General features: G+C 44.7%; 2 protein-coding genes across 2 annotated transcripts; both read left to right on the top strand.

Annotated features, from left to right (window-relative positions):
• The first annotated feature begins 13,758 nt into the window (after nucleotides 1-13,758).
• Nucleotides 13,759-19,222, top strand: LOC101758634 (protein FAM91A1). Its single transcript, XM_022824752.1, is given in 10 exon segments — nucleotides 13,759-13,889; nucleotides 14,403-14,520; nucleotides 14,923-15,019; nucleotides 15,427-15,533; nucleotides 15,757-15,879; nucleotides 16,065-16,326; nucleotides 16,483-16,561; nucleotides 16,693-17,057; nucleotides 17,248-18,859; nucleotides 18,973-19,222. Coding segments are annotated over 10 exon segments (3,141 nt in total). The 3' UTR covers nucleotides 19,220-19,222.
• A 1,361-nt stretch (nucleotides 19,223-20,583) lies between these two features.
• LOC101759042 (pentatricopeptide repeat-containing protein At3g62470, mitochondrial) lies at nucleotides 20,584-22,781 on the top strand. The gene has a single exon (XM_012844277.3). The coding sequence runs from the start codon at nucleotides 20,617-20,619 to the stop codon at nucleotides 22,567-22,569; it is 1,953 nt and encodes a 650-aa protein (XP_012699731.1). The 5' UTR covers nucleotides 20,584-20,616; the 3' UTR covers nucleotides 22,570-22,781.
• Nucleotides 22,782-24,842: the final 2,061 nt, after the last annotated feature.

Raw genomic sequence — 24,842 nt, 5'->3', positions numbered from 1 at the left:
CAAGGGTACCCTCGGGGAAGGGATTCAAGGCAGCCAAGACGCAAAAAGGCCAAGGGCCCAATAGCGAAGAGGCATGCTAGAGTGAAAGGACCGAGATATCGCCTAGAGGGGGGTGAATAGGCGAGATGATCAATTTATAAAACTTCAACCTACTCAGTAGCACTACCCAGGACAAACCGGTCAAACCGGTTCACCAGACCAGTCAGACCGATCCAGGGAGGGTGGCACACAAGTGCTGCTCCAGTCCTTCCTTGACTTCTAGCACCTACCAAACTTGGAGAGTGGCTTCTGTAGATGATTTCCAATAAGAAAAAATAGTCCCTGCACACAAGATAAGCACACCCAAGTAGATCGAAGCACAAGCATAAGTAAATTGCTAGAAATCACAAGTGAAGCAAATCAAAATGAAGACATGAGGATTTGTTTATCCGAAGTTCAGATTCACCGCAATGAATCATACGTCTCCGTTGAATAGCCTATTAGAATACGAGTCTATTTCAACTCCCTTCCAACAAGTCAGGTCTCTTTCAACCACTTTTCTCATCTCCACTAGATGATATTTTTCCTTGCAGAGGCAAGATCACAGCCCTCACAAACTTGCCGCTGCTCACCACACCTTGGGAGCTAGCCAGCGACACCTAGTTGTTTAGGAGGCACACCTCCAAGAGTAACAAATGCTTCAAAGGCTTTCTTGATGTGAACCACAAGTGCTCAAGCTATGGATTGCTCTTTTCAGCTCACTAATGCTCACACAAGATCACTCTCTCAACCCAACTCAAAGATTTCTCAAGAATCACTCAAGTCTCACAAAGAGAGGTTGGGGAGAGCTGTTCGGTCACTAGATGGTGTTCAAGTCGTGTGTGACCAGCAGCCCACCAAGGAGGGGGCCAAGGGGTATATATAACCCCCACAAACCAGAAACTAGCCGTTGGAGCTGATCAAACTGGTCAGATCGGTTGCTAGACTGGTCAGACCGGTCTGCCAAACCGGTCAGGCCGGTTTGGCTAAGTTAGCTGTTTGCTCACTCAACCCCAGACCCGTCAAACTAGTCTGCTGAACCAGTTAGACCGGTTTGGCTGAGTTAGCCCCAAAACTCTCAAACTATCACTTTCGGTTTACCTACTGGTTGAAACAACCATTGTTAGTTGAGCTAGGATAGTTAGCTCACTTAAGGGTTTTCTCAAGCCCAATCTCACATAGGTCAACTAAGAGTACTTTTGGTGTTGTCAATTAGCTAATGTTGCATCCCTCTTGATAGTACGGCATACCTATACTCAAGAATAAATTTAAACACTATATTATCCACTTGAACTTGTAAGTCTTCATACATGCTATATTTTATCAATAGTCATTTGAGGGCTCTCAACGTAGCTATCATCTTGAGCACATCCATCTTGAGCTAGTGACTTAAGATTTTCCCTTGTTCATGATAAGATATACTTGAATTATTAAGTCACTCCATTTTACCAATCACACTAAATTAGATGCATTGCATTGCTTCCCTCAGTAAGATTTAGATATGATACTTCAAAACCCCATGGATACTAGCCACTTCACCTTAGCAAAGCGCATATAGTCCAAGTCGTTGCTTGTCCATTGCTTGTTTAGTCCCTCGCTCTAGTATCTCGATTGATTTCTTCACCTATTCTTGCCACTTTAAGTTTAGCTTTGCTTTGACATCAATAATGAAATCTCGTTTGGAATCCTCTTCAAATGATCATTCTTGATTGATAAAGAATATCTCATGAAGTGCAAGCTTCCAATAACAAGTCCAATATGTAACACATAAGCTCATGTCCTTTGATCATATGCACATAAAGTCTTGCAATATCTATTTGTGAATATCACTATTCTTTTCTTAATGATCCCTCTACTTTCCACTCAAGCTATCACATGATTTGGAGACTTATAGAACAACCATAAAGCATATCCCCAAGTTTTACTTCACCCTTGCTTGTCATTGATCATACTATTTCATCACGGGATAACATACTTGCTTGCTTTTCTTTATTGTGAGCCATATAATACATATTCAACTTATGAGATAATATCACATCATAAATATGAGAATAAAACCCTGCTCACAATCTTAAGCAAACAAGTTAGTCCTTTAATCATTTTGTCATTCAATTCACCAAAACCCACTTAGGGGCCTACATACACTTTCATAGAGGCGACATGGAGACGTCATGGCCCACCTCCCGACCTCCCCTGATCGAGGGCTGAGGACCATAACCTACTAGTCCATCTAGATCGGGGGTGGGGCCCTCAAGGGGCCCACAGTGCCCCACCCACTCTGTGACTTAAGAAGACATGTGCCATACTTGAGGCATTAAATGCGGGGCGTTGTCTCCCATACTGCACCACGCCGGGGATGTGACTTGGCGAGGGGAGCCGACCTTTAGCCGGCGGGTCCAAGGGTGAGGCTACACCCTTCGGACCGCCTAGAATGACCTTCAGAGCGAGGCCACGCGCGATCGTACGTGCCGTTCACTGCCACGAGATTGGCGGACAGAACGAAACACGTCGCGGAGCATGCCAGGCCATTTGTAAGCGGCCCACGCCACACAGGAGCCATCGGTACAGGGCATGGGAAGCCCATGACCGGCCGAGAGGATAGGACAAGGAAGCCCCTTGGTGCAAGGAAGACCCGATCACGCCACAACCCCCAACCTCTGAGGTCGGGGACCTGTAAGTGCATTTGGCCCCCTATGTGAGTTTTGGTATTGATGACGTGCATGATTAGGGGACTAATATGATTGTCAAGTGATTGATAGGGTTTAATTGCAAAAGAGTGCAAAGGTGTACTTAAAGATTCTCAAGAAGCCCCCAAATACAAAAATAGAATGGTGTTGAGCTCAAAAGGATTTTCATTTATGTTTTCTAATTTTGAAACTGAGTTTAGGAACATCGTACTATTAAGGGGGTTGCGGATGGATAGCTTGAAGACACTAAAGTGCTCACTTGAGATCCTAACCACCCATTGAGAGACACAAAACACCCACTCGCACAACCTTTTTCTCAGATTTTCTGAGTGTATCGGAAGTTCCGATACTGTATCAGAAGTTCTGATCTGTATCGGAATTTTCCAGATAGTACCGGCATCCTCTGCACGTCTGACTTGAGAGTGTCGGAAGTTCCGATACACCATCGGAACTTCCGCTAAATGTGTGTCCGATACACCAGTTCTAACTCAATCGAAAGTTCTGACACTGTGTCGGAAGTTCTGATAAGCACATAACAGGACTGTAACAGCTAGTTTTGGGGGCTCGGGTAGAAATACCCCCTCAGCCCCCATTCAAGGCTGTTGAACTAACTCGAGACAAAAGCCCCCTAGAGCATTGAATACACCTTCCCTCACCCATTTGAGCCAAATCCTTGAGTTCTTGAGCTAGGGTTTGAGTGAGAGCAAGATTAAGGGTGAGAGCCTTGAGGTTTGAGTGAAGAGTTCAAGAAGTTCATCTCAAGAGCACTTCAAGCATCCTCAGCTTCAATTCACATTTGTTACTCTTGAATTTTGCTTCTAGACGGCTAGGCGTCACTCGTTTGAGCGTCCTCTTCGTGTGGTGCGCCCGGGAATATTTGTATCACCCTCCTTTGTGGATTCATAGTAAGTGACTCAATCTTTCTTTGTGGTTGATTCAGGGAGGTAAAGGGTTAGTGAGGACCTAGCTCTTTGTGAGCTACTCAATGGAGACGTAGCACTCTTAGTGAGAGTGAACTCCAGTAACAAATCCTTGTCTCATGTGCTTATTGTGTTCTTTGATTCTAGTTTGACCTAGAGGCTTGTTTTTAGCCGATCTATATATCTGAGTGGTTCCTTGCATATATATCACCTGGAGTAGTCTATACACTTCATTTAGTATCTTTTGATTCAAATAGTATTGGAAGATTCAGGTTGCATTTTGAATTTCGTTCAACTCACTCTATCCTGTCAGAAGTTTCGATCCTGTACCAGAAGTTCCGATCCATCAGAAGTTCCGGCACAGCATTGGAAGTTCCGACATATCTAATACCACAGCGAAGTTTTTCAGGAAAATTTAAAGTGAGCCTATTTACCCCCCCTCTAGGCATCACAAGATCATTTCAGAACCCCCTCCATTTCTCAACTTTGTCGCCCAGTCCCTGGGCCTCCTTTCTCTCTCTTTCTCTCGCATTCCACACATACACCCACACATAACACGAAAGGCATGCTAGAGGCGGCCCAGGAGACGCTACAGCCCACCTCCCGACCTCTCCTGATCAGGGGCTGAGGACTATAACCCACCAGCCAGATCGGGGGTGGGGCCCGCAAGGGGCCCACAGTGCCCCACCCACTCCTTGATTGAAGAAGACATGCGCCCTACTGGAGGCATTAAATGCAGGGCGTGGTCTCCCTGACCATCCCACGCTGGGGATGTGACCGAGCGAGGGGATCCGACCTTTAGCCGGGGGGTCCAAGGGTGAGGCTACACCCTTCGGACCGCCTAGGACGACCTGCAAAGCGAGGCCACGCGCGGTCGTACGTGCCCACGTGCCCTGACGTCATCATCACCCTCGTCGCTGGGGTGACTTGTCAAGATCAAGAGCCTACCCCCACGCCGGGCCAGGTACGGGCCTGCAGGTGAGGCGGGACCCAACGACAGATGTTACGACGTGGACCGGCCATGAGCGCACTAAAGAGGTTGGGGAAAGCCGTGATGAGCGGCACGTCCCGTCCAGGCCACTGACCACAGCCCGCCCACTCATCACCGGTACGGACGTCAGCAACGGCTCCCGTCCCATTCACTGCCACGGGGTTGGCGGACAGTATGGAACACGCCGCGGAGCAGGCCAAGCCATGCGTTAGCAGCCCACGCCGTACAAGAGCCACCGTACAGGGTGTTCGAAGCCCATGACCGGCCGAGAGGACAGGACAAGGAGAGCGCGACGTACAATCACTAGTCGGCGTACGAAACACCGACAACGACCATTCGCCATTAGTGGACAGACGCACACGACTTAAGAGCAACAGCAGCTAATGATAAATTATGAGATCTCAGGAATAAAAAAGGTGCGAGTACGTGAGACAATAGGAGGCTATGGTCCATTGATTTTACTAGTGCTTGGTGCGAACTATCAACGGGCGATGATGGATTTGTTGGCCGGTGGCACAAGTTGCTCGAGTGAAGAGAGAAATCAAGGAGAGCACTTAAGACTACCCACTTACTAGTAGGGCTCTATGTCATGCCATCTATTGTGCAAACCAGAAAAAGCGTTAATTAAACAGTTTTATAAAGATAAAGGGGTTAAAACATGATTTTATAGGTTGGGGGATAAAGTAATTTATGTGGAATAGATTAGGATGGGTTGTGTAGGATTTTTTTTCTTATGATCCGGCTATTCATTTTCTAATCAATAACAAACTCTGACTATAAACACCTAATGTAAAAATGTGTGATATTTTGTTCGGCATGCCAAGCAGTAAAATGCAAAGTGGCTCTTGTTCCATTAATTGTTCATCGACGCCTCCTGCGTGCATCCCTTGCTGTGGTAGCTGGACTATTTGCAAGCCAGTCCCATGAAACGAGGTGTGTTCTTGGACGCACACGTGGGCTACGGATGCCGTGGTGCAAACTACCAAATGATTTCGTTTTTGGAATTGACCCAGCCGACAGAAAAATCTGGCGGCCAGTCGCCTTCGACGTCCCTTCTCTCGCTGGGTTACATGGCCTGGACGGTTCCTGATTCCTGAAGGCATTGGCCCTGCTCGTGCTCGGCATGGAGTCTCACCACCACACCATTAACCGCTGGTGGTGCACTGCACAGGCGGCCCTGGTCCTCGTCCTCCGGCCCGTGTGGGGACACTCTCCTGATAAAGTGTGGACGGTTGCATGGAAAAGCCAAAGGGAGGAATGACCGGTTCAGTGGGCAAAACTGTACCGTTTCCCTCTGTTCTCAAGTCCTCTGATGGTAGGCAAACCGGGTCCAGCGACTTCAAATCTTACACCGGGGTTTGCTGCTGACCAGACACGAGTAATGGTAGGACCGGACGCTGCAGGTTTATGGGTACGCTGCCGTTGTGAAGGAGCTAACAGACGCGAGGCCTGCCACCGGCCGGTCGTTCTCCAAGAAGCAGAGGAAAACGGGTCCCAATCCCACAGCATCTCGTACTGAAAGTAGGATTCCTGATTCAGCCAAAGCTGTAGCTTACTAGCTTGTAGTCTCTAGTGAAATGTACTACGCACCCTCTCTTAGTTCCGTTCTTGTATATACACCCATGATTGATTTCGGTGAAGGAAGAGGCTAACAACGACGGCCAATTTTGATTGAAACCCCAAACAGCGAGATGCTTGCATGTGGTGTTGTGTGGATCAGTGGATGTGCTGGAGTCGTGTGTGCGAAGCTGCTTGTTCTTCTGAAGGCCCAGACTTGCATTTCAGTATTTTTAACAGATTTGATATTTCATTTGGTCCTATAATTCTTGCTCAATAACAGGTAAATGTACTACTATGGGTGTATCTTGCATTTTCTAGCTTGTTCATGATTTTAATTTTACAAATTAATCAACTTCCTTGTGGTCTAGGAAATCAGCTTCTGATTTCTGAAGGTCATCCATTCCACATAGGTGAAAGCAGCCTAAGAACCACGCTCATGGTCTGTTTCAGGACTCCGGAACTTAGTGTTTGAAAGTGCACGAAAGTGTTGATTAGCATGTTGATCAACCACTTCTAGGACATTAGCATGTTGTTACTGTTGTAAAAGCAGCATGTGTAATAGTTATTTGTTTCTGTTCTCTTATACTGGTGAGCATGCATTGCATGTATGATGCTGAAAACATTGAGTTGTAGACACAAATGTGTATGTTGCAGTCTCTTACGCAGCAGCAGCCAGCAGGCCTCTGCTTTGTCTGCGGAAGCAACCAACAAGCAGCCGAAGGATATGGATCGACCCACGATATCCATCGGTTCTCGTGGGTCAAGCGGTGGGTATAGGGGGTGTTTGGGAGGCATGTGCTAAATTTTAGCACATGTCACATCGGATGTTTGGACACTAATTAGGAGTATTAAACATAGTCTAATTACAAAACTAATTGCACAACCCCTAGGCTAAATCGCGAGACGAATCTATTAAGCCTAATTAGTCCATGATTTGACAATGTGGTGCTACAGTAACCATTCGCTAATGATGGATTAATTAGGCTTAATAGATTCGTCTCGCGATTTAGCCTAGGGGTTGTGCAATTAGTTTTGTAATTAGACTATGTTTAATACTCCTAATTAGTGTCCAAACATCCGATGTGACAGGTGCTAAAATTTAGCACCTGCTATCCAAACACCCCCTAAGTACTCCATCCATCTGTTTCAAATTGTAAGTTATTTTAATTTTTTAGTTTATAGATATTATTATGCATCTAGACGTACACTATTTCTAAATACATAGTAAAAACTATATACTAAAAAAGCTAAAATGAACTACAATTTGGAATGAAGGGACTAGATTAAATGGTACCCTTATTTATAACTAATGGATCGATGGATCGAATACGGTTCGCTCCATGGGTAAACCACACCTATTGAACCACACCCATCTTTAAACTCAAGGATAGAACTTTTGAAATAGGTTCATTTGTACTCAGTCTTATTTTAATTATAAGGGTCCGATGGTTGATCCAATCAAAATAGAAATTCGAGATGACTACTCAATCCAAATCCGTTGAAACATCTCGACCGAAGCTGTTGCCAATAATGTAGGTGCCGAGGGGTTTTAGTTCAATGATGATGATGGCCCCCTCCTCATTTGGTCGACAGCAATACCGTAGAGGATTGTTGTCCCTGGACCAACCAATCGCCTCGCGAGGATATCAATTTTTGGACCGAAAGTTTAAAAATTTTGGGGATAATGCAATGACCGAGCGAAAGCTTAAAATTTTGCGGACCAAGGTGAAGCATCTCCCTCTCCCTTTGGTGGAACTTTGTAGGGTTTTTGTTTGCATGACATCATCGATGTGCGGATTATGCGGTGCACATTGCGAATATTGATTTGGTCTCTAACACAACGTGAAATCACATTTTGATCCGAAACACACCGCACATAATAAATTAATTATTCTTGACTGATAGGAGGGATAAGAAGTCTCCATCTGACCCTCCCCTCTCTTTCATCCTCTTTTCTCTATCAGCCGCTCTAGAGCGACAACAAGCTAATCTCGCTGGAGACCTCATATGCTGGCGGGCCTCCATGCAGTGACCGAGTGATGCAGGTGTATGCTCAGGCCAAGTGACGCTGCACGAGCGAGCTGATGCACACCGTGAACCTCGAGACGATGCCAGCTCGGGTGCCTCCCAGTCCCCGACGGCGACAGTCGGAGAACTTGTGCCGCAGCGTCCGTCGCTCCTTTATGTTGATTGGCTCATGGCGGCCGGTGGAGGCAGCGCGGTTTGTGACGATCAGTGACGGGGCATAGCCGGCAATGGTGCGGCTCGCCATGGCCAGCATGGCGTAACACCAGTGGGAGAGAAGAGAGGATGAAAGGTGAGAGGGAGAATACGACAAGTGGGCTGGGCTTGAGGGCAGAAAGGTCTTTTTACTCCTCTTCTCAGCTGAAAAAGATTAATTTATTTGGTACACTGTATTAGGGACCAAACCGTGCTTTCATGATGGGTTTGAGACTAAATCGAAGTTTGCGATGTGTGCCATGCAAAATCATGGCCTTGTTTAGTTGCTAAAATTGGGAGTGCCAAAATTACTGTGCCAGCACTGTAGCACACTGTAGCGTTTCGTTTGTATTTGTGAATTATTGTCTAAACATTGACTAATTAGGCTCAAAAGATTCGTCTCGCAAAGTACAACAAAACTGTGCAATTAGTTTTTAATTTCATCTACATTTAGTACTCCATGCATGTACCGTAAGTTTGATGTGATGGGGAATCTTCTTTTTGCATAGTGCTAAAGTTAGGAGTTGGGGGTGCCATCTGGTGGTGTCCTACGGACTAAAAACCCAACTTTGCAGCTTCTCGGCAACGGCAACCGGAAAAAAAAGTTAAAAGTGACGGATTCACCGAATTGACGAGACAATCGCTCCCAATCATCGAGCGCGCTGCAGCACACGAAGCAAACCGGGTCCAGCGCTTTGGCGCTGAGCAGTGTGCAGAGCGCTAGTGGTAGGTCCGTATACTCGCTGTCCGCCGATCCACGGCAGAATGCTCCCCAATCGATCTCCACCCTAACCCCATTCAATTCCCTCACTGTGTTCTGCGATGCCTCTCCTCCCTCCTAGGCCACGCGCACACGCGCACGCAGGGTCAGGGCCCCCGTTCGGGACGCGTCCTCGATCTGTTGCCCCAGTACCGTGGCTGTGGCGCAGCAGCAGCCACCAGTGGCTGCATCACGTACGCCGGCAAATGGCTGATGGCTGATGGCGTGAAGGCGCCGAGCCGAGGCATGCGGGAACGGGATGGAAGGTGCATGGGGGCAATGGATGGAGCAGGCCGCGATGGCAGCCTAGCAGCAGGTGCATCCTTTCCTGCTAGTCTCAGGGGGTGTTTGGATCTTTAATCCGGACTAAAATTTATATCACATCGAATATTCGAAGGCTAATTAGGAGGACTAAACATGAGCTAATTATAAAACTAATTACACAGATGGAGACTAATTCACGAGACGAATGTATTAAGCCTAATTAATCCATCATTAGCACATGTTTACTGTAGCGTCACATTGTCAAATCATGGACTAATTAGACTTAATAGATTCATCTCGCAAATTAGTCTCCATCTGTGTAATTAGTTTTGTAATTAATCTATATTTAATATTTCTAATTAGTATCTAAACATTCGATGTGACAGGAATTTTAGGAGTGACTAAAGAAACAAACACCCCCTCAGTCTGCTACCAACCGCGAGCATCATTGCGTTGCATAAACATATAGTATATATAGTATATACTGTACGTTGAGGCACATGGCCAAATCGCGTCGACGAAGGTCGAATTAGGTGCCGGTTTGACGAATCCCTGCTTCTGCTTGGACGCAACGAACTAAAGCGAGGGAGGAAAAGGATCAGCGACCGAACCTTCCGTTGGGACACAGGCCCAAGCGCCCAACCATATTTTTGGTTTTCCGGAGTACGATAAAAGAGGTCGCCAGACAGACCACTTGAATTCTTCCTTTTGTTTTTAGATTTTTTTTCAAGGACTTCTTGTTCCTTTTGTTTTTGTGGAGGACTAAAAAAGGCTGAGGCTGCATGCGTTGCTGTCGTGGTAGATCATCCACTCAAGACGAATAATCATGCTTGGCTGTACATCAGTACGTGTATTGGATACTAAGCTAGTAGTAGAAATGTGAGAGGTCTACTGGCCTTTTCTTATTTGTATATTAGAGAGCAGGTGAATTCATGTGTATAATTCAGCTGTTCGCTAGCTATAAGTCTATAACCCAGCAGCCAGGTTAGTATATTGTTCACGAAACAAATGGGGGAATTAGCTGCAAATTTGTTCCTGTTTTTATTTTAGTTTTTGTTAAAAAAAAGAAACAACTTTATGAGGTAGCACTGCACGGCTTCTTGCATTGCATTATTGGAGCGTATATATAAGATTGTCCTGGAACTGGAATAAACAAGGAGGCCGATCGATCTTTCTTCAAAGACACTCGATCCTTTTCCGGAGAAAAACAACAAACTGCCTAAATTAATTGATTAATAATGCCAAGCTAGCTCGCTAATCATTGGCTCCGAGTCATACTATCATCTCAGCGGAAACGTGTTAGCTAGCTTAGACTGTTAGTTAGCTCTCGCTTTTGCATGAGTCCGCCGCGTTATGCACTCTGACTGACCGAGCACCTACCACTAGTCTAACAAACAAGCTTGCTTGCATTGGTTTATTCTTCCCATGTCCAAATCTAACAAACTTAATTTGTGGCCATACTTGCCGTTTGACTTGCCTCTACTCTCATGATGCTTTAGAACAGGAACAGGACCTTAACCTTAGTGATGATGTACAGTGACTGTCAGGCCTGATGATTGATCCGCAGATGCCTTTCGACGCTTCTGATTCTGTTTGCCTCTTCCTGCTGGTTTGATAGCCGTAGAAACAACAGTGAGCTATACATGTTTGATTCTAGAGGGCAAAAAAAAAAAAAACAACTGTGGCAATTTAGCATTTGCAGGAACCGACAACATGCGCGTGGTATGTTGCTGTAAAGCGTTTAATTCTAGTTGAATAATGACGGAAAAACCCCCACGTGACCAAGGAGCAACCATCCCATCATGCTCCTGTTTGACATGCATGGCTTATTGGTACGGGCAGCATCCTTAGCTTTTTTTCCTCCGTGTTGGAGAATTAGGTCAGTTTGGTGGGAGACTGCTAGACTTTATTTATTTATGTCTCAATATTAGCAGGTACTTCCTCCATCCTAAATTATAAGTCATTTTATAAATTTATAAATTTTGTTATGCACTTAGATATAATGCATAATAATATCTATACATCTAAAAAGTCAAAACGACCTATAATTCGGGATGGAAGGAATAGTTGCTGTTGGACTTTGTTGTAGCATGCACTCCAGTGCAGTACGTACCATTTTGCATATTTGTTAATCATGAGTTAGTTGCGTGCATTAAGACCTGGCACTCGATAAAGGTAAGAAAAATTGGAATAAAGGCTGCTTTCTACGAACCTTGCTAAAGCATAAGAAAAAAACAAAGATATGAGTATTGTGTACAATAGAAGCTTGAACTAACAAATGTTTGATGGGGGAAGAGGCTTCAACAAAGAAGGATGTAAACTAATACAAAAGCAGATTGCCGGAACAAAAGCGAGGGTTTTGTTTGGGTTATATTGTTAACACGAGAGGATTGTTTGTTATTCACACAAACATGCACCCCGTAGTATCTTAGGACGTGGAGTACCGTGTATATAGAAATGGAGTCCAAGCTTTTTAGGATCCATTGGAGTCTGAACATGACGTTCTTGCCTATCGTTTCGGCTTTTTGCGCGGCCCGCTATCGTTTTCTTGTCACCCGACGACCGGGGTCGCAGGAAAACACAGGCCCGATATCCTCGGAGCGCCCTCGCGCATCCGTCCACGCACCTCAGTCACGGAGCGCGCCACGCCAGGACGTACTGCCCGGGCGCCACGCCCTTGAGAACCTCCGCGACCTCGGCTGCAAAAGCTGCCTGCCGCGCCAGTCCCGGCGCGAGCCTGGGCGCATGGAGCGGCCAGATTCCCTGGATGCTGGGAGTGCGTGGGACTGGTTGGGACTTGGGACTTTGGGAGCCCGCCGCCTTCTGCCAATCTGCCTGCGTCGGCGTCGCGGTTCGGCAGTTCTCGACGCCGGCCTCTCCGCTGCCCGCCACGCACCACAGCACCACAGCTGATCCGGCCTGCTCAGGGTGAGGGTCATTGCGGGTCGGCGTCATACGGCTGGCTGGCTGGCTGGCGCTGCTTCCCGATGGCGATGGGGTCAACCCGTGGCCGCCGGTACGTGCGTGCGTCAGGTGCCGCCGGGTCCACGACAAAAGCTCGCCCTCCTTTTTCTCTTTCTTTCTTTTGTCCAGCGACTTTTTCCTGGGCGACCGACTGACCGGCTGCCGTGGACGTTCGGTGGGGGAGAGCCACCATGCAATGCAAGTGGCCGCGGCCTAACGTTCTAGCCCTGCTGCTCCCGCGCGAGTGCGACACTGCGTTGTCGTGTCACTTTCTCGGCGGCTCCAGTCCAGTCCACCCGGGGCGGGTTCCAACGACCGAAGTACGACTATTTTAATTCAAAATACGGCCAAAGTATCACGAATCCGATTTGGTGCCAACATTTTCACAAATCCAATTACCAAACTAAAAAAAATATGGTTCTAGAGCATGGTATTTTTTTTTTGCACTTTTGAGTGCAGGCCTCCAATAATCAAGGCCCGTCGATCTGAGCGCTCAAGCCCACAAGGCCGGCCGATCGCTGTGCATGGACCATGCTTTAGCCCCGTCTAAAAAAAACGAAATTGGGCCAGACAACAAGTTGACCTAGCTTTCACGACCCATTCTTTTGCAGAAAATGTGCTACCGTGATTAACCTCGAAGCCATGGGAGATTGGTGTTGCCACGAGCCCACGACCCCTCGAGTTCCTCCAACCATTTTTTATTTTTCTTTTGGAACTTTCGGGTGTTATTTTTCATATATACAGTATAATATGGTAGGGGAGCACATCCGTCATGGAAGAAGATCTGGAGATGGTAGGTTATGCATGTGGCTGATAAACATCACAGAAAGAAAGTCCGTATGCAAATTTCCATAGTTTTATAACCAAATATTCAAATTTAAATCTGATTGCACCACTAATTTTATATGATAAGATCTTAAAAATAAGACCATATTTACTATATTTGAATGCAGCTGTTCTAGCTTTATGTGAAATTTCCAAACATATTCAAGTATGGTTTTGTTTTGAAGATCTTGTCTTGATGGTGCAATCGAAGTTTGCACACCCAGTTTAGGAAACACGACTTTAAATGTGACCTTTTCTATCTTTAAAGTTGTGCTGCAATTATTTTCTAGTTGCCGAAAATTTGTTCGGAGAGATGGAAGTGCTTGGACCAGTGCATGCATGCACGCCATGCGAAGAGGCCGCCTTTTGCGACATGGCTACAGCCAGTGGCAACGCATGGCGAATGGTTTTCCCGGCTCTCTCTCTCTCTCTCTCTCTCTCTCTCTCTCTCTCTCTCTCTGTCGGAATTGAGCGGGATCCGAGACGGCCGCTCGCATTGCTTGATCGAAGGGGAACGAAAATCAGGTTGGAGGGAGAGGAGACGAGGAGATGCAGCGGCAGATGGCGGCGACGGTGGAGGAGCAGATGATGGTGAAGGCCATCAGGGAGGAGTCGCCGTGGGAGGCCCTCCCCAAGCGCATCCAGGCCGTACTCGTCTCCAAGGAGGAATGGCACCGCAGGTACGTGCCCACGTGAGATCAAAACCCGGGACCTGCGTGTGATTCTGCTTGTACAAGAATGAGCCTGGAAGACTTGCGCATTTAATTTTGTGATCAAATATGGGGTTTTTCCGAAAAAATGGTGCCGATAATCTTAGGCTTATTTATAATTTTACGTTTATGTTCATAGTGACGGGTCTTGTTGGTGGAAAGAGTTGTGTTGCCTGATGCAAACAGAACATACTTCATCATTGCTGTTTGCCGTTTGTATGTTTATTAAAATAGAAAGAAAATTAGAAGTATAATATATGCGTCTTTAACAACTTATTGATTTTACCTAAAAAGAACAGAACACAACAGACACGAAAAAACAGAACTAATATCGAGACTCCAGTCTCATGGATGCTATCATGGTTGAGAACCTAGTCAGATACTTAGAGCTAGTAACCCTTTTGCAGAGTGAGCAATCTTTTAATTGCAGTGTCCTCTTTGTCACATGACTGATGTTCTGCTTTATCCAAATGTTGACCCCAGGATTGTTGATTATTGCATACGTAAGCGGTTGCCATGGGGCTCCTGTTTTGCCCGAAAAGTATGCAAAGAAGGGGAGTATTATGAGGATATGATGCGCTATCTCCGCAAAAATCTTGCAGTATGTTGTCCAGATTTTTCTTATACTTGCTCAATAATTTTATGATGCCTCACACGAAAAAGAAAAAAAAAAGGCTCTATACTGTTTTGTGACATCTTGTAGAAACTAATTTCAAAGTAGCTGACAAACTTTACTGAATAGCATAGGGTTTCAAAAGGACAACACAAATGATTTTACTCTAATACTTACCTTTACACCTCCAAATGTGAAATACTATACCTAAAGGTTGCTAATGGAACACAATTTCTTTTGTTGAAATTTTCTTCAGATACATGTTTCCATCGGTCACAGTATTTTCAATGCTCTTTTTTCCCCTTACGTCTTATCAGGAAGTTATAATATTCTTATTCTTGGATACTTCTGTAGTACATTTCATGACTGCCTTTGTAACAATATTTGCAGTTATATCCATACCATCTTGCAGACTTTATGTGCCGAGTAATGAGGATATCCCCCTTCAGATATTACTGTGATATCCTTTTTGAAGCTATGAAAAATGGTAACCACTTGTTAATCGAGAGCATTTTAGGTCATCACACTTCAGTAATTCACTTGATTAGTATATCTGCCATCATAAACCTTCGTGAGTTGTTTCACCATTTTCCGTGATTGAAAAGTTACACATGAATGATATAACATGAAAATGCCATTTCTTCAAGTATATACATACTTTATGCATCTTGCTAATAGGTTTTATATTTCTGCCAATTGTGGAGATCAGAGAAGATCTGATTTGGCTTCTGATACTATGCGCCATTCATTTTCTAAAACATTTGTGTCATGTGTAATCTCTACCTATTATTTGTGATCCTTAGTACTAATGTAGATATTATCATTGAAGAAATTGACTTGCTTTTTGTGCAAAAATTAGGTTATTTAGTTCTAACTTATTTATAATACTGGCAGAGCAACCATATGATAGTATTCCAAACTTCAGTGCTGCAGATGCTTTGAGGATTACTGGTGTAGGAAGAAATGAATTTATCGATATCATGAATAAGTGCAGATCAAAGGTATTTACCAATTGTACCCAGGCATTACATTAACATTTTTGTTTCCATTGTAATGCATCTGTAGTCTTGCTGTGATGTAGGAATGGACAGTAAGGTTATTGTTTCTTGAATTGAAGTACACACACATAATGAAAATTGAAAATACCATTCGTGTTTTCTTGTGTTATATTTCTTAAACGTACTCCTATTACAAAATTAACTTGTTCAATTTTTGATATTTCAGAAGATAATGTGGAAGCTGAACAAATCTATTGCGAAAGAGTTGCTACCTGCAGAGCCTGCAGATTTGGCGATAGAAGCATGGTGGGGAGTTCGATTTGTCAACTTTACATTGGAAGAATTTAAGGTTAGATCTATCTTGGGTGATCTTTCTTTTTTATGGTCGCGTTGTCATTTCACAGAAAAATACAATGCTATCATTTTTTCATGTTATAGATGCATTGATTTTACTTAACTTGTTTGTTCTCAATGGGAGAAAATAATACATTAATACCTTGTATTATTGGGAGCTAATGTGCTAATTCACTACAGAGGCTTTCAGAAGATGAGACATCTGCAATAGACAAAATATGTAAGGAGGAAGTCAATTCATATGTTCTATTTGATCCTGAGGTTATACGAGGTCTTTATAGGAGAGGGATGGTATACTTCGATGTCCCTGTTTATCCTGATGATCGTTTTAGAGGTATGCTGCCTGAGAAAGTTATGTCATTGTTTAATTCTACAGGATTTCATTGTTGGTTTGGACCCATTTTTAAAATCATTGCCACATGAGCCCATATTCATCCACACAGTTGCCTCATGCCAATTTTCTTTTGCTGATGAAGACAGTGTCTGGAAGAAGCTTTGTTCCTTCCTGTTGTCTCGAAAATGAATATTTTTGATATAAACACCTCAATTCCTCATGTATTCTAGTAAACATTCTATTTGGTGATGCTTCATTTTTGAGTTTCTACCATTACTTCAGTTTCAAGGCTTGAAGGTTTTGTTTCAAACAAGGATCAGTCCTACGAAGATCCAATTGAAGAGTGAGTAATTTCCTTCAGTTGTCTTCTGATAACTAATTAGCAATAACGAGCTGCACTCCCTATTCAGCTATTGTTAATTGCTAGTTTTTTCTGCAGCTGTTAAAATCAGTCAACGATCTTTTATACTGCAGGCTACTATATGCTGTATTCGTTGTATCAAGTGAAAATGCCACAGTTGCTGAATTGGCTACAACTTTACAGGCCGACCTTTATCAGCTCCAAGCAGCTGCATCATTTGCTTGTCGATTGGGTTGGGCTGTAAAACTTTTGGATACCGACTCGGTTCTTAGAGATTCAAGTACTTCTGTATTGTCCAGTAATATCCTTAGTGAAGATGATGAAGGTTCACGCACAAGTATCGCCTCAGAAAAGTCTGGTCACGAGTTGCTTAGCAGCGATTCTGATGGACACAAGAAAAACTCTGGGACGGCTTTTGTTGGCTTCATTGTGGATGCTAACGTAACTTCGTACTTGATGATGGGTTCACTCTCTCCAGGTTAGATTACCATGCAATTGCTTAGATCACTTTTCTTTGCAGAATAACATTCAATAGCACTGATTTAATTAGCTATACCCAAATATTCTAATTGACAATGTAACTCTTTAAATGATGTTTGCACAACTTTGATGTAACTTTTCTTTAAAGTGGTATAATGGACTGATACTTCCACACCAAACTATTGCAGGTTTAAAGTCACATGCTGTAACACTATATGAGGCAGGAAAGCTTGGTGCTTCCTGCATTGCTGAGTTATGCAACGATCTAGCTAGTTTAGAGGGGAAACGATTTGAAGGTGTGCTACAAGAATTTGCAAATCATGCATTTAGCCTTCGATGCTTCCTCGAGTGTTTGCTGTCTGGTGGAAATTCACCAAATGAAACAAGTGATAAGACTAGTGAAGTAAATAATCAGGAGTGCTGCATGCAGGATGATTTAGATACCCGTTCTACCATGGAAAACAAAGAAAATGATATTGTTGATAATGTGGTTGATAAAAATGAAAGCTCAATTCAAATTTCAGAATCTTCTAATGGTTGCCAACATGATGAATTATTGCAACAGGATCAACAGATGGGTGATTCTGATGCTGCAGATAGGAATGCATCATCACCTTCAACTATTGTATCTGAAAGCAAGGAAAGCATACTCAAGAACGATTTTGACAACATCCATACCTCAAAGTTGGTTGGTTCAACAGGCAACAGCCCATCCTCAAAGAGTAAAAGAAGCTACCAAGTCAATATTCTTCGATGTGAAAGCTTAGCTTCCCTGGCCCCATCGACACTGGAACGTCTACTTGCCAGGGACTACGACATGATAGTGTCTATGATTCCTCTTCCATCTTCGTCAGTTCTACCCTGCCCATCTGGTCTGGTACATTTTGGTCCACCTTCGTACTCTTCAATGACACCTTGGATGAAATTAGCATTGTATACGTCAGGGAGTTCTGGTCCAATATCTGTCGTTTTAATGAAGGGGCAACGTTTGAGGTTGTTACCTGAACCATTAGCCAGCTGCGAGAAGGCACTCATATGGTCTTGGGATCAATCTATGGTGGGTGGACTAGGAGGACAGTTTGAAGGGAACTTGGTGAAAGGAAGTCTTTTATTGCATTACTTGAATTCAATGACAAAATATTCTGCTGTGATAGTGCAGCCACTGAGCATAGATGATCTTGATGAAACAGGAAACATTATTACCATCGATGTGCCATTGCCGCTAAAAAATGCTGATGGGTCAATTCCATCTACAATAGTAGGCACTGACTTGCCAAAAGAACAAGTCTCAAGTTTGATTTTATTATTGGAAGACCTGTCCAACAAAGTTGAGTTGAGCACTGTTGGTTACCTTCGTTTAGTAAGGCTACACAGGGTAAGTGAAACTCTCGTGAATGAAAGTTACGAATGGATACCATTGAGCATAGAATTTGGCATCCCTTTGTTCAGTCCAAAGTTATGTGAAAAAATCTGCGAAAGGGTTGCTGAGTCACAAATGCTTCAAAAAGATGATATCACTGAACACTATGAGACAATGCAGAATGTGAGAAAGAGTTTAAAAGAACTTTGCACCGAGTATCAAGCTACTGGTCCAACAGCAAGGTTATTCAATCAACGGGGAGGATCAAAGAACAATTCTCCACGCAAACTAGTGAATATTGTTAGTGGAAGATGGAGTCCATTCCATGACCCGTCATCACCGACTCATTCCGGCTCCCCATCTGAAAAAGATAGAACAAAACCCGCAAGACGACAGAGATGCTTCACTGAAGTTCTAAGCTTTGATGGTAGCATCCTCAGGTAACATCTTACGGACTGAAAAACGCTGTGAAGCATTGTTGTATTTTCTCACTAAGATTCGTGTAATCCTAATTTTGTTGTTGACCAGCTCTCATGCTTTTGGATCTTGACAGGTCATATGCACTCACTCCAGTATACGAGGCTGCCACCAGACCCGTCTCTGAAGAGCAACCATCAACACCTGCTGCGAGATCGGATCATGATGATGCGAACACAAAGGATGTGGCCTTACCAGGAGTCAATCTGATATTTGATGGAGCTGAGTTGCACCCTTTCGACATTGTTGCCTGCCTCCAAGCTCGCCAACCACTCTCGCTGATAGCTGAGGCGTCGGCCACATCATCGTTAGCCATGAAATGACGAGTCCACTAGTGCTTTTCTTTTTATATGATGGAGTCCAGTGTGCACATCACTGGCTCCTTTTTGCTGATATGTGCAGAACTAGTCTTGAAGAGGAAATTATCACTAAAGCTCACAGGGAAGACTTTTTTGAACCAGTGTTAGCTTTTCTTGGTTCTTATAGATATGAGTTCTCTAGGGATAATCATATATATGGACAAAATGAAGAATGTTGACCATAAGATGTGAAAGTGTGACTATCTATTAGTAGTATCCAAACTTGCTAATATGATCTTTGTAGCATGTTAACTATGGCAACTGTGATCTTCTATAGCAAAATCCTTCTTATCAGACGCTCCATATTGGTAAAGGTTTCAGAAGCATAAATGCAAAGCAGCACTCTCCGAACCTGTCATTTTTAGATAAAAGACCATTATGGTCCTTTATATGAAAGCAAAAGGTTTAGCTGGGGTTACCAGCTTTACAAGAGTCAGGTACAGATTAAGCTTTAAGCTGTGACAGAAGAAATGTTCAGCTTCTCTAATATTAACCACTCTAAGCCTCCCTCTAGAAAACAAGAAGCAAAGCAACTTAATTTCCTCTTGGCATCCCTCCTTCAGGTGAATAATCATTCTTCAGATTGCAATGATGATAGTCGATGTTTCAGCCGCTGTATCTCCACTTCCATCCAGGGTTGCTCCTCCTTGCTCAAGATCTTCCATTTTATGAAATAGCATGATAAAAACCTACATCAGGTGAAGCTACCACTATGTTATTGAAAACGAAATCATTTCTAATGAGCCAGAGGCTCCAAGCTATACATCCAAAAAGAAAAATTAAAAAAATTAATTCTTATTTTGGTTGTTGGCTCTGATCCCTCCATCACCCTCTCTTGTAAATCATCTGCACTTACAGGAATCCATCGCCACTCAGCACACATCTCTACAAATGCACCATATAAACTGTGCAATTGCACACTTAAAGATGATATGATCTGTACTCTCCAATTGTCCACATATATAGTTTGCATGTTACCTCTCCCGGCCAATTTTGTTTTGCAAGTTGCTTTGCAGATTGAATTTTGCCAATGCATACTTGTCATAGAAATACTTTAATCTTCAGAGGAAGCTTTGCTTGCCATGCATAGATGTTCATTGCATCCGAACCTGTCATTTGCTACTGTAACACAAGTTATTTTCCCTTAAGCATGACGACGATTTGCAACATCGTCAAAAGCCATCGGCGCAGCTGCCATTCTACCTTCGTTTATTATGGCCATTAAGCCCACACCAGCGACTGGACTTTTGTCAAACCCATTATGTGGTGAATGGGCCAAATCGTTGAAGCCCAATTAAGGTTCTACCCACCAAGCAGACTATGGCAAAATTCCCCACCGGCGCAGCCGACGGTCATCCCCCATGGCCGTTAAGCCCATACCAACCACCGCCGCCGCCGCCGCCGCCGCCCTCCATGGAGACCAGCAAGTCGCCGCCGCTCTACTCGCCGCCGCGGGAGCCCTCCGCGGCGACGGTGATGCTGTGCCCGTGCCTGGCACTCTTCCTCCTCGTCCTCATCATCGTCTCCATCGCCCTCACTGTCCACTTCCGCCTCTACTGCCACACCCCTCTCGCGCACCTCATCTCCCCCCACCGGTGCCCCCACCACATCTGACCTCCGGCTCCTCCGGTGGCAGCCGCTACCGCGGCACTGGCGCGGTCCCGCTTCCTAGCTGCGCGATCCCGCAGCTGTCGGCGAGATCTCGCTCCCTCCCGGGCTCCCCTCTCCTTGCGCCTCCGGCATGCTGGGCTGCCGATGCGCTCTCTGGCTTCCCCGCCGCAAGGTGCCTCTCCACCTCGGTTGCCTCCGACGACGACGACGACGAGGGCGGTTCGTCGGAGCAGGAGGCGGCGGCAGCGTCGGGCCACCCGGAGCACGTGGGCCGCGTGTGCGCGGCCATCGCAGACGTCATCGCCGCCGGCGCCGACGCGAACCTGGAGGCGGCTCTGTCCGCGCTCGCGCCGCCGCTCTCTGAGGCACTTGTGCTCGCGGTGCTCGATCGCTTCAAGCACGCGCACAGGCCGTCCCACCGCTTCTTCCGATGGGCGGCCGCGTCCGGCTGCTTTGTTCACACCACCACCACCTACTGCAAGATGGTCCACATTCTGGGCAAGGCGAGGCAGTTTGAGTCGATGGTTGCGCTGGTCCAGGAAATGGGGAAGGCAGGGGCCTTGTCCATGGACGCCTTCAAGATCGCCATTAAGTCCTTCGCTGCGGCTGGCGAGATCAAGAATGCAGTCGGGGTGTTCGAGTTGATGAGGAAGAACGGTTTTGATGATGGGGTGGAGTCATTCAATTGCTTGCTCGTTGCTTTGGCCCAGGAGGGATTGGGCAGGGAGGCAAGGCAGGTGTTTGACAAAATGCATGACAGGTACACTCCGGATCTGCGCTCTTATACTGCTCTCATGCTGGCATGGTGCAATGCGAAGAATCTAGTTGAGGCTGGGCGGGTTTGGAATGAGATGCTGGAGAAAGGGATGAAGCCAGATGTCGTCGTGCACAATACGATGATTGAGGGGCTGCTGCGTGGGCAGAGGCGACCTGAGGCCGTGAAGATGTTTGAGCTGATGAAGGCGAAGGGGCCTCCACCAAATGCGCGGACTTATACAATGTTGATCCGCGACCATTGCAAACGGGGGAAGATGGACATGGCGATGCGGTGCTTTGAGGAGATGCAGGAGGCCAGATGCCAACCAGATGTTGCTACCTATACATGCTTGCTTGTTGGATATGGGAATGCAAAGCGTATGGACAGAGTGACTGCTGTGTTGGAGGAGATGACACAGAAGGGGTGCCCGCCTGATGCCCAGACTTACAATGCACTGATTAAGTTGCTAACAAATAGGCATATGCCAGACGATGCTGCAAGGATATACAAGAAGATGATCAAGAAGGGACTTGAGCCCACGATCCATACTTACAACATGATGATGAAGTCATATTTCCTTGGTGGTAGGAACTTCGCAATGGGTTGTGCGGTGTGGGAGGAGATGCACCGGAAGGGTATATGTCCTGATGTGAACTCTTACACGGTGTTCATTAATGGGCATATCCGGCATGGCAGACCAGAGGAGGCCTGTAAATATATCGAGGAGATGATCAACAAAGGGATGAAGGCTCCGCAGATAGACTATAATAAGTTTGCTGCAGATTTCGCCAAGGCTGGGAAACCAGACATATTGTACGAGTTGGCTCAGAAAGTAGAATTTGCAGGGAAAGTTGATGTGTCTAATGTGTTCCATCAGTGGGCAGAGAGAATGAAGAGCCGGGTCAAGAGAACTGCCCCTAATCAGACTGGTAACAGAATGTTCTAAGGTTTGATTATTTAGAAGAGCCGCTACCTTTTTTTTCGGTGCCATGTATAGTAATGTGCCATTGAAGAGTACGTGCATTGATATTTGTTGGAACAAAAATATTGAGTCAGTTTATGTTGTAGTTCTGTTTTTCGTCAGGTTCAACTGTAATGCACAGTAAATCTTCATCAAAGATTACTCTTCAGCCAGTTTTAGAGCTGGGTAGAAATTAAGGCTCTGTCCTTGAGCTCTGCTAAACAATTTTTCCGAGAGAGTGATTCTCTGCTGATTCTGTGATTCTCTAAAATGAAATGAATTAAGAGGCTGGGAGCTGAACTTGAGCTCTGCAAAATAATTTTTTAGAGAGAAGTAATTCTCTGCTGATTCGTGATTCTTTAAAATGAATTAAGAGGCTAGGAGCTGAAAAAATTAGCTTCTCCTGGTTCCGTGGAGTGATTCTTCATCATGATTTTAAGAGTTTAAGCTAGAGAATCAAAGAGAATCTCTTTCAGCTACATAATCATTTCTATAAAAAAAATCTGATTCACTTCTATAAAAAAATCAGAATCAGATGGAGCTCTACCAAACAGGCCATGGCCCCCTGGTTTAAGCAAGCATGCTATACATATATTTTCTTTAATGCTAAAATGATGTGAACCCGTGGGGTTGAATTCCGATCTTTCAATGAGAGAAGGGGGATAACTTGATTTGGGGATGGAGATGACGTTCACGACCTGACTACAACCATCCAAGGATGCTGTGCCTTAGCAACCGATACACCACCTCCAATGGTCATCGCGATCTTGTGGAGCACGATCAACCAAACCACTAGAGTAATTCCTGCAAGCAATTGAGGAACAAGTAAGAGCAAGTAGAACAAGCAACTCAATTGCAAATATGGAGATAAAAATCAATCTGAAATCACAAAGTTGGGGTTCTGAATCGAGTAGCACAGATGATCTAGTCAACACACACGTCTACAAGGAAGTAGCAATGAACCCAATCTGTTTAGGCGGCTACGGTGGTATATGAGAGGGTAGTGGACGACCAGGACATGGTGGGGGTCGTCCTACAACCCTAGGATGCATCCCTAATGGACCCAACACGGCCCATTGTGTCAAAATAAGACGACGCAGCACCTTGGACAGAAAAACTTCTCGGTAGTAATTTGATCATTGCGACGGCCTCAGAACAGATATGGACATGAGTCCGAATCCATATGAAAATAAACTTCATAAGGATTCCATGAAGTACTTGAACGTCCAAAATAGAGTCCAGATGAAGTCGTGGCGGCCGTTACAAGTTGGCGCAGTGCTACAGTCCGAATCCAGCCCCGAAACATGTTGGATTTGATATGTTTCTTTCCTTAGGCTAAAAATGATGTGGTGGCCTGGTGGAGGACGTTGGGAATACTTATACTTGGCCCAATCAACTTTTTTGGTCCTTCATGCCTTCCATGTGTGTTTAACACTCTTTTTGATCCATGTATGTATTTCTGAAAATGACAATGAACACACGTCATGGTGCAGCATCAATTCATCAAATGTATCAAATACAATCATGACAAAGAATTGTTTCACCTTTGAATGAAAAGTAACCAATGTGGTTATATCTGAGCAGGTGATGTCCTCATCATTCTTCCCATCTTGGTTGCAAGTCATCCTCAACCTGCTCCAATGGCATTCAAAGGTGCTTGCTTTGATGTTGGAACACATACCGACGGCTATGTTGCACGGCCACAACCAGCAATGCTCTCCTTCTTCGGGCTTACCCTATTGCATAAGGTAAAAACTAGGAAAACTTTGCAAGAAATTATTAGTGTTAGTGCAGCCTCCTATTTGATTATGGTATTGTAGTCCAAAAGGATATTTCAGATTAGAGCAAATATAAACTTTATGCACCAAATATTCTCCTTTGCTATCATATTTGCCAATTGCACGAAGCGAACAGTGATTAAAACTTGGCAAACTAGAATTGAATTTAAGTTTCTCTTTTAGACAATTTAGATTACAAAGAATTTCAAATTCAATATAACCTAATGTGTTAAAATAGGACAGGAGTTTTAGCTCTTTCTTCTTGCTAGCAAGGCAATGAACATGTGTAGAAACGACATGTACATCATTCAAAACAGATTTAACATGTTCATGCTTGAGTTGTGTTTGTGGTATACAAGAAATATTTTCAAACAACTCCTTATCATTATAAGAAAACTGTTCTGTTCGTGGCAAGGCATACTCAGCAAGAAGTTGCACTAAAACCCATGCAAGGCTACCATCAGTAGTAAGCAATTGCAG

Source organism: Setaria italica, chromosome III (assembly GCF_000263155.2).
Source record: "Setaria italica strain Yugu1 chromosome III, Setaria_italica_v2.0, whole genome shotgun sequence".
Taxonomy (NCBI): Eukaryota; Viridiplantae; Streptophyta; class Magnoliopsida; order Poales; family Poaceae; genus Setaria; species Setaria italica.
The sequence above is the reverse complement of the archived record's forward strand: the minus strand, read 5'-3'. Positions and strand labels throughout refer to the sequence as shown.

What these genes read in the sequence shown, in the direction of transcription:
- LOC101759042 (XM_012844277.3), top strand. Translation starts at nt 20,617, where the DNA reads ATGGCCGTTAAGCCCATACCAACCACCGCCGCCGCCGCCGCCGCCGCC.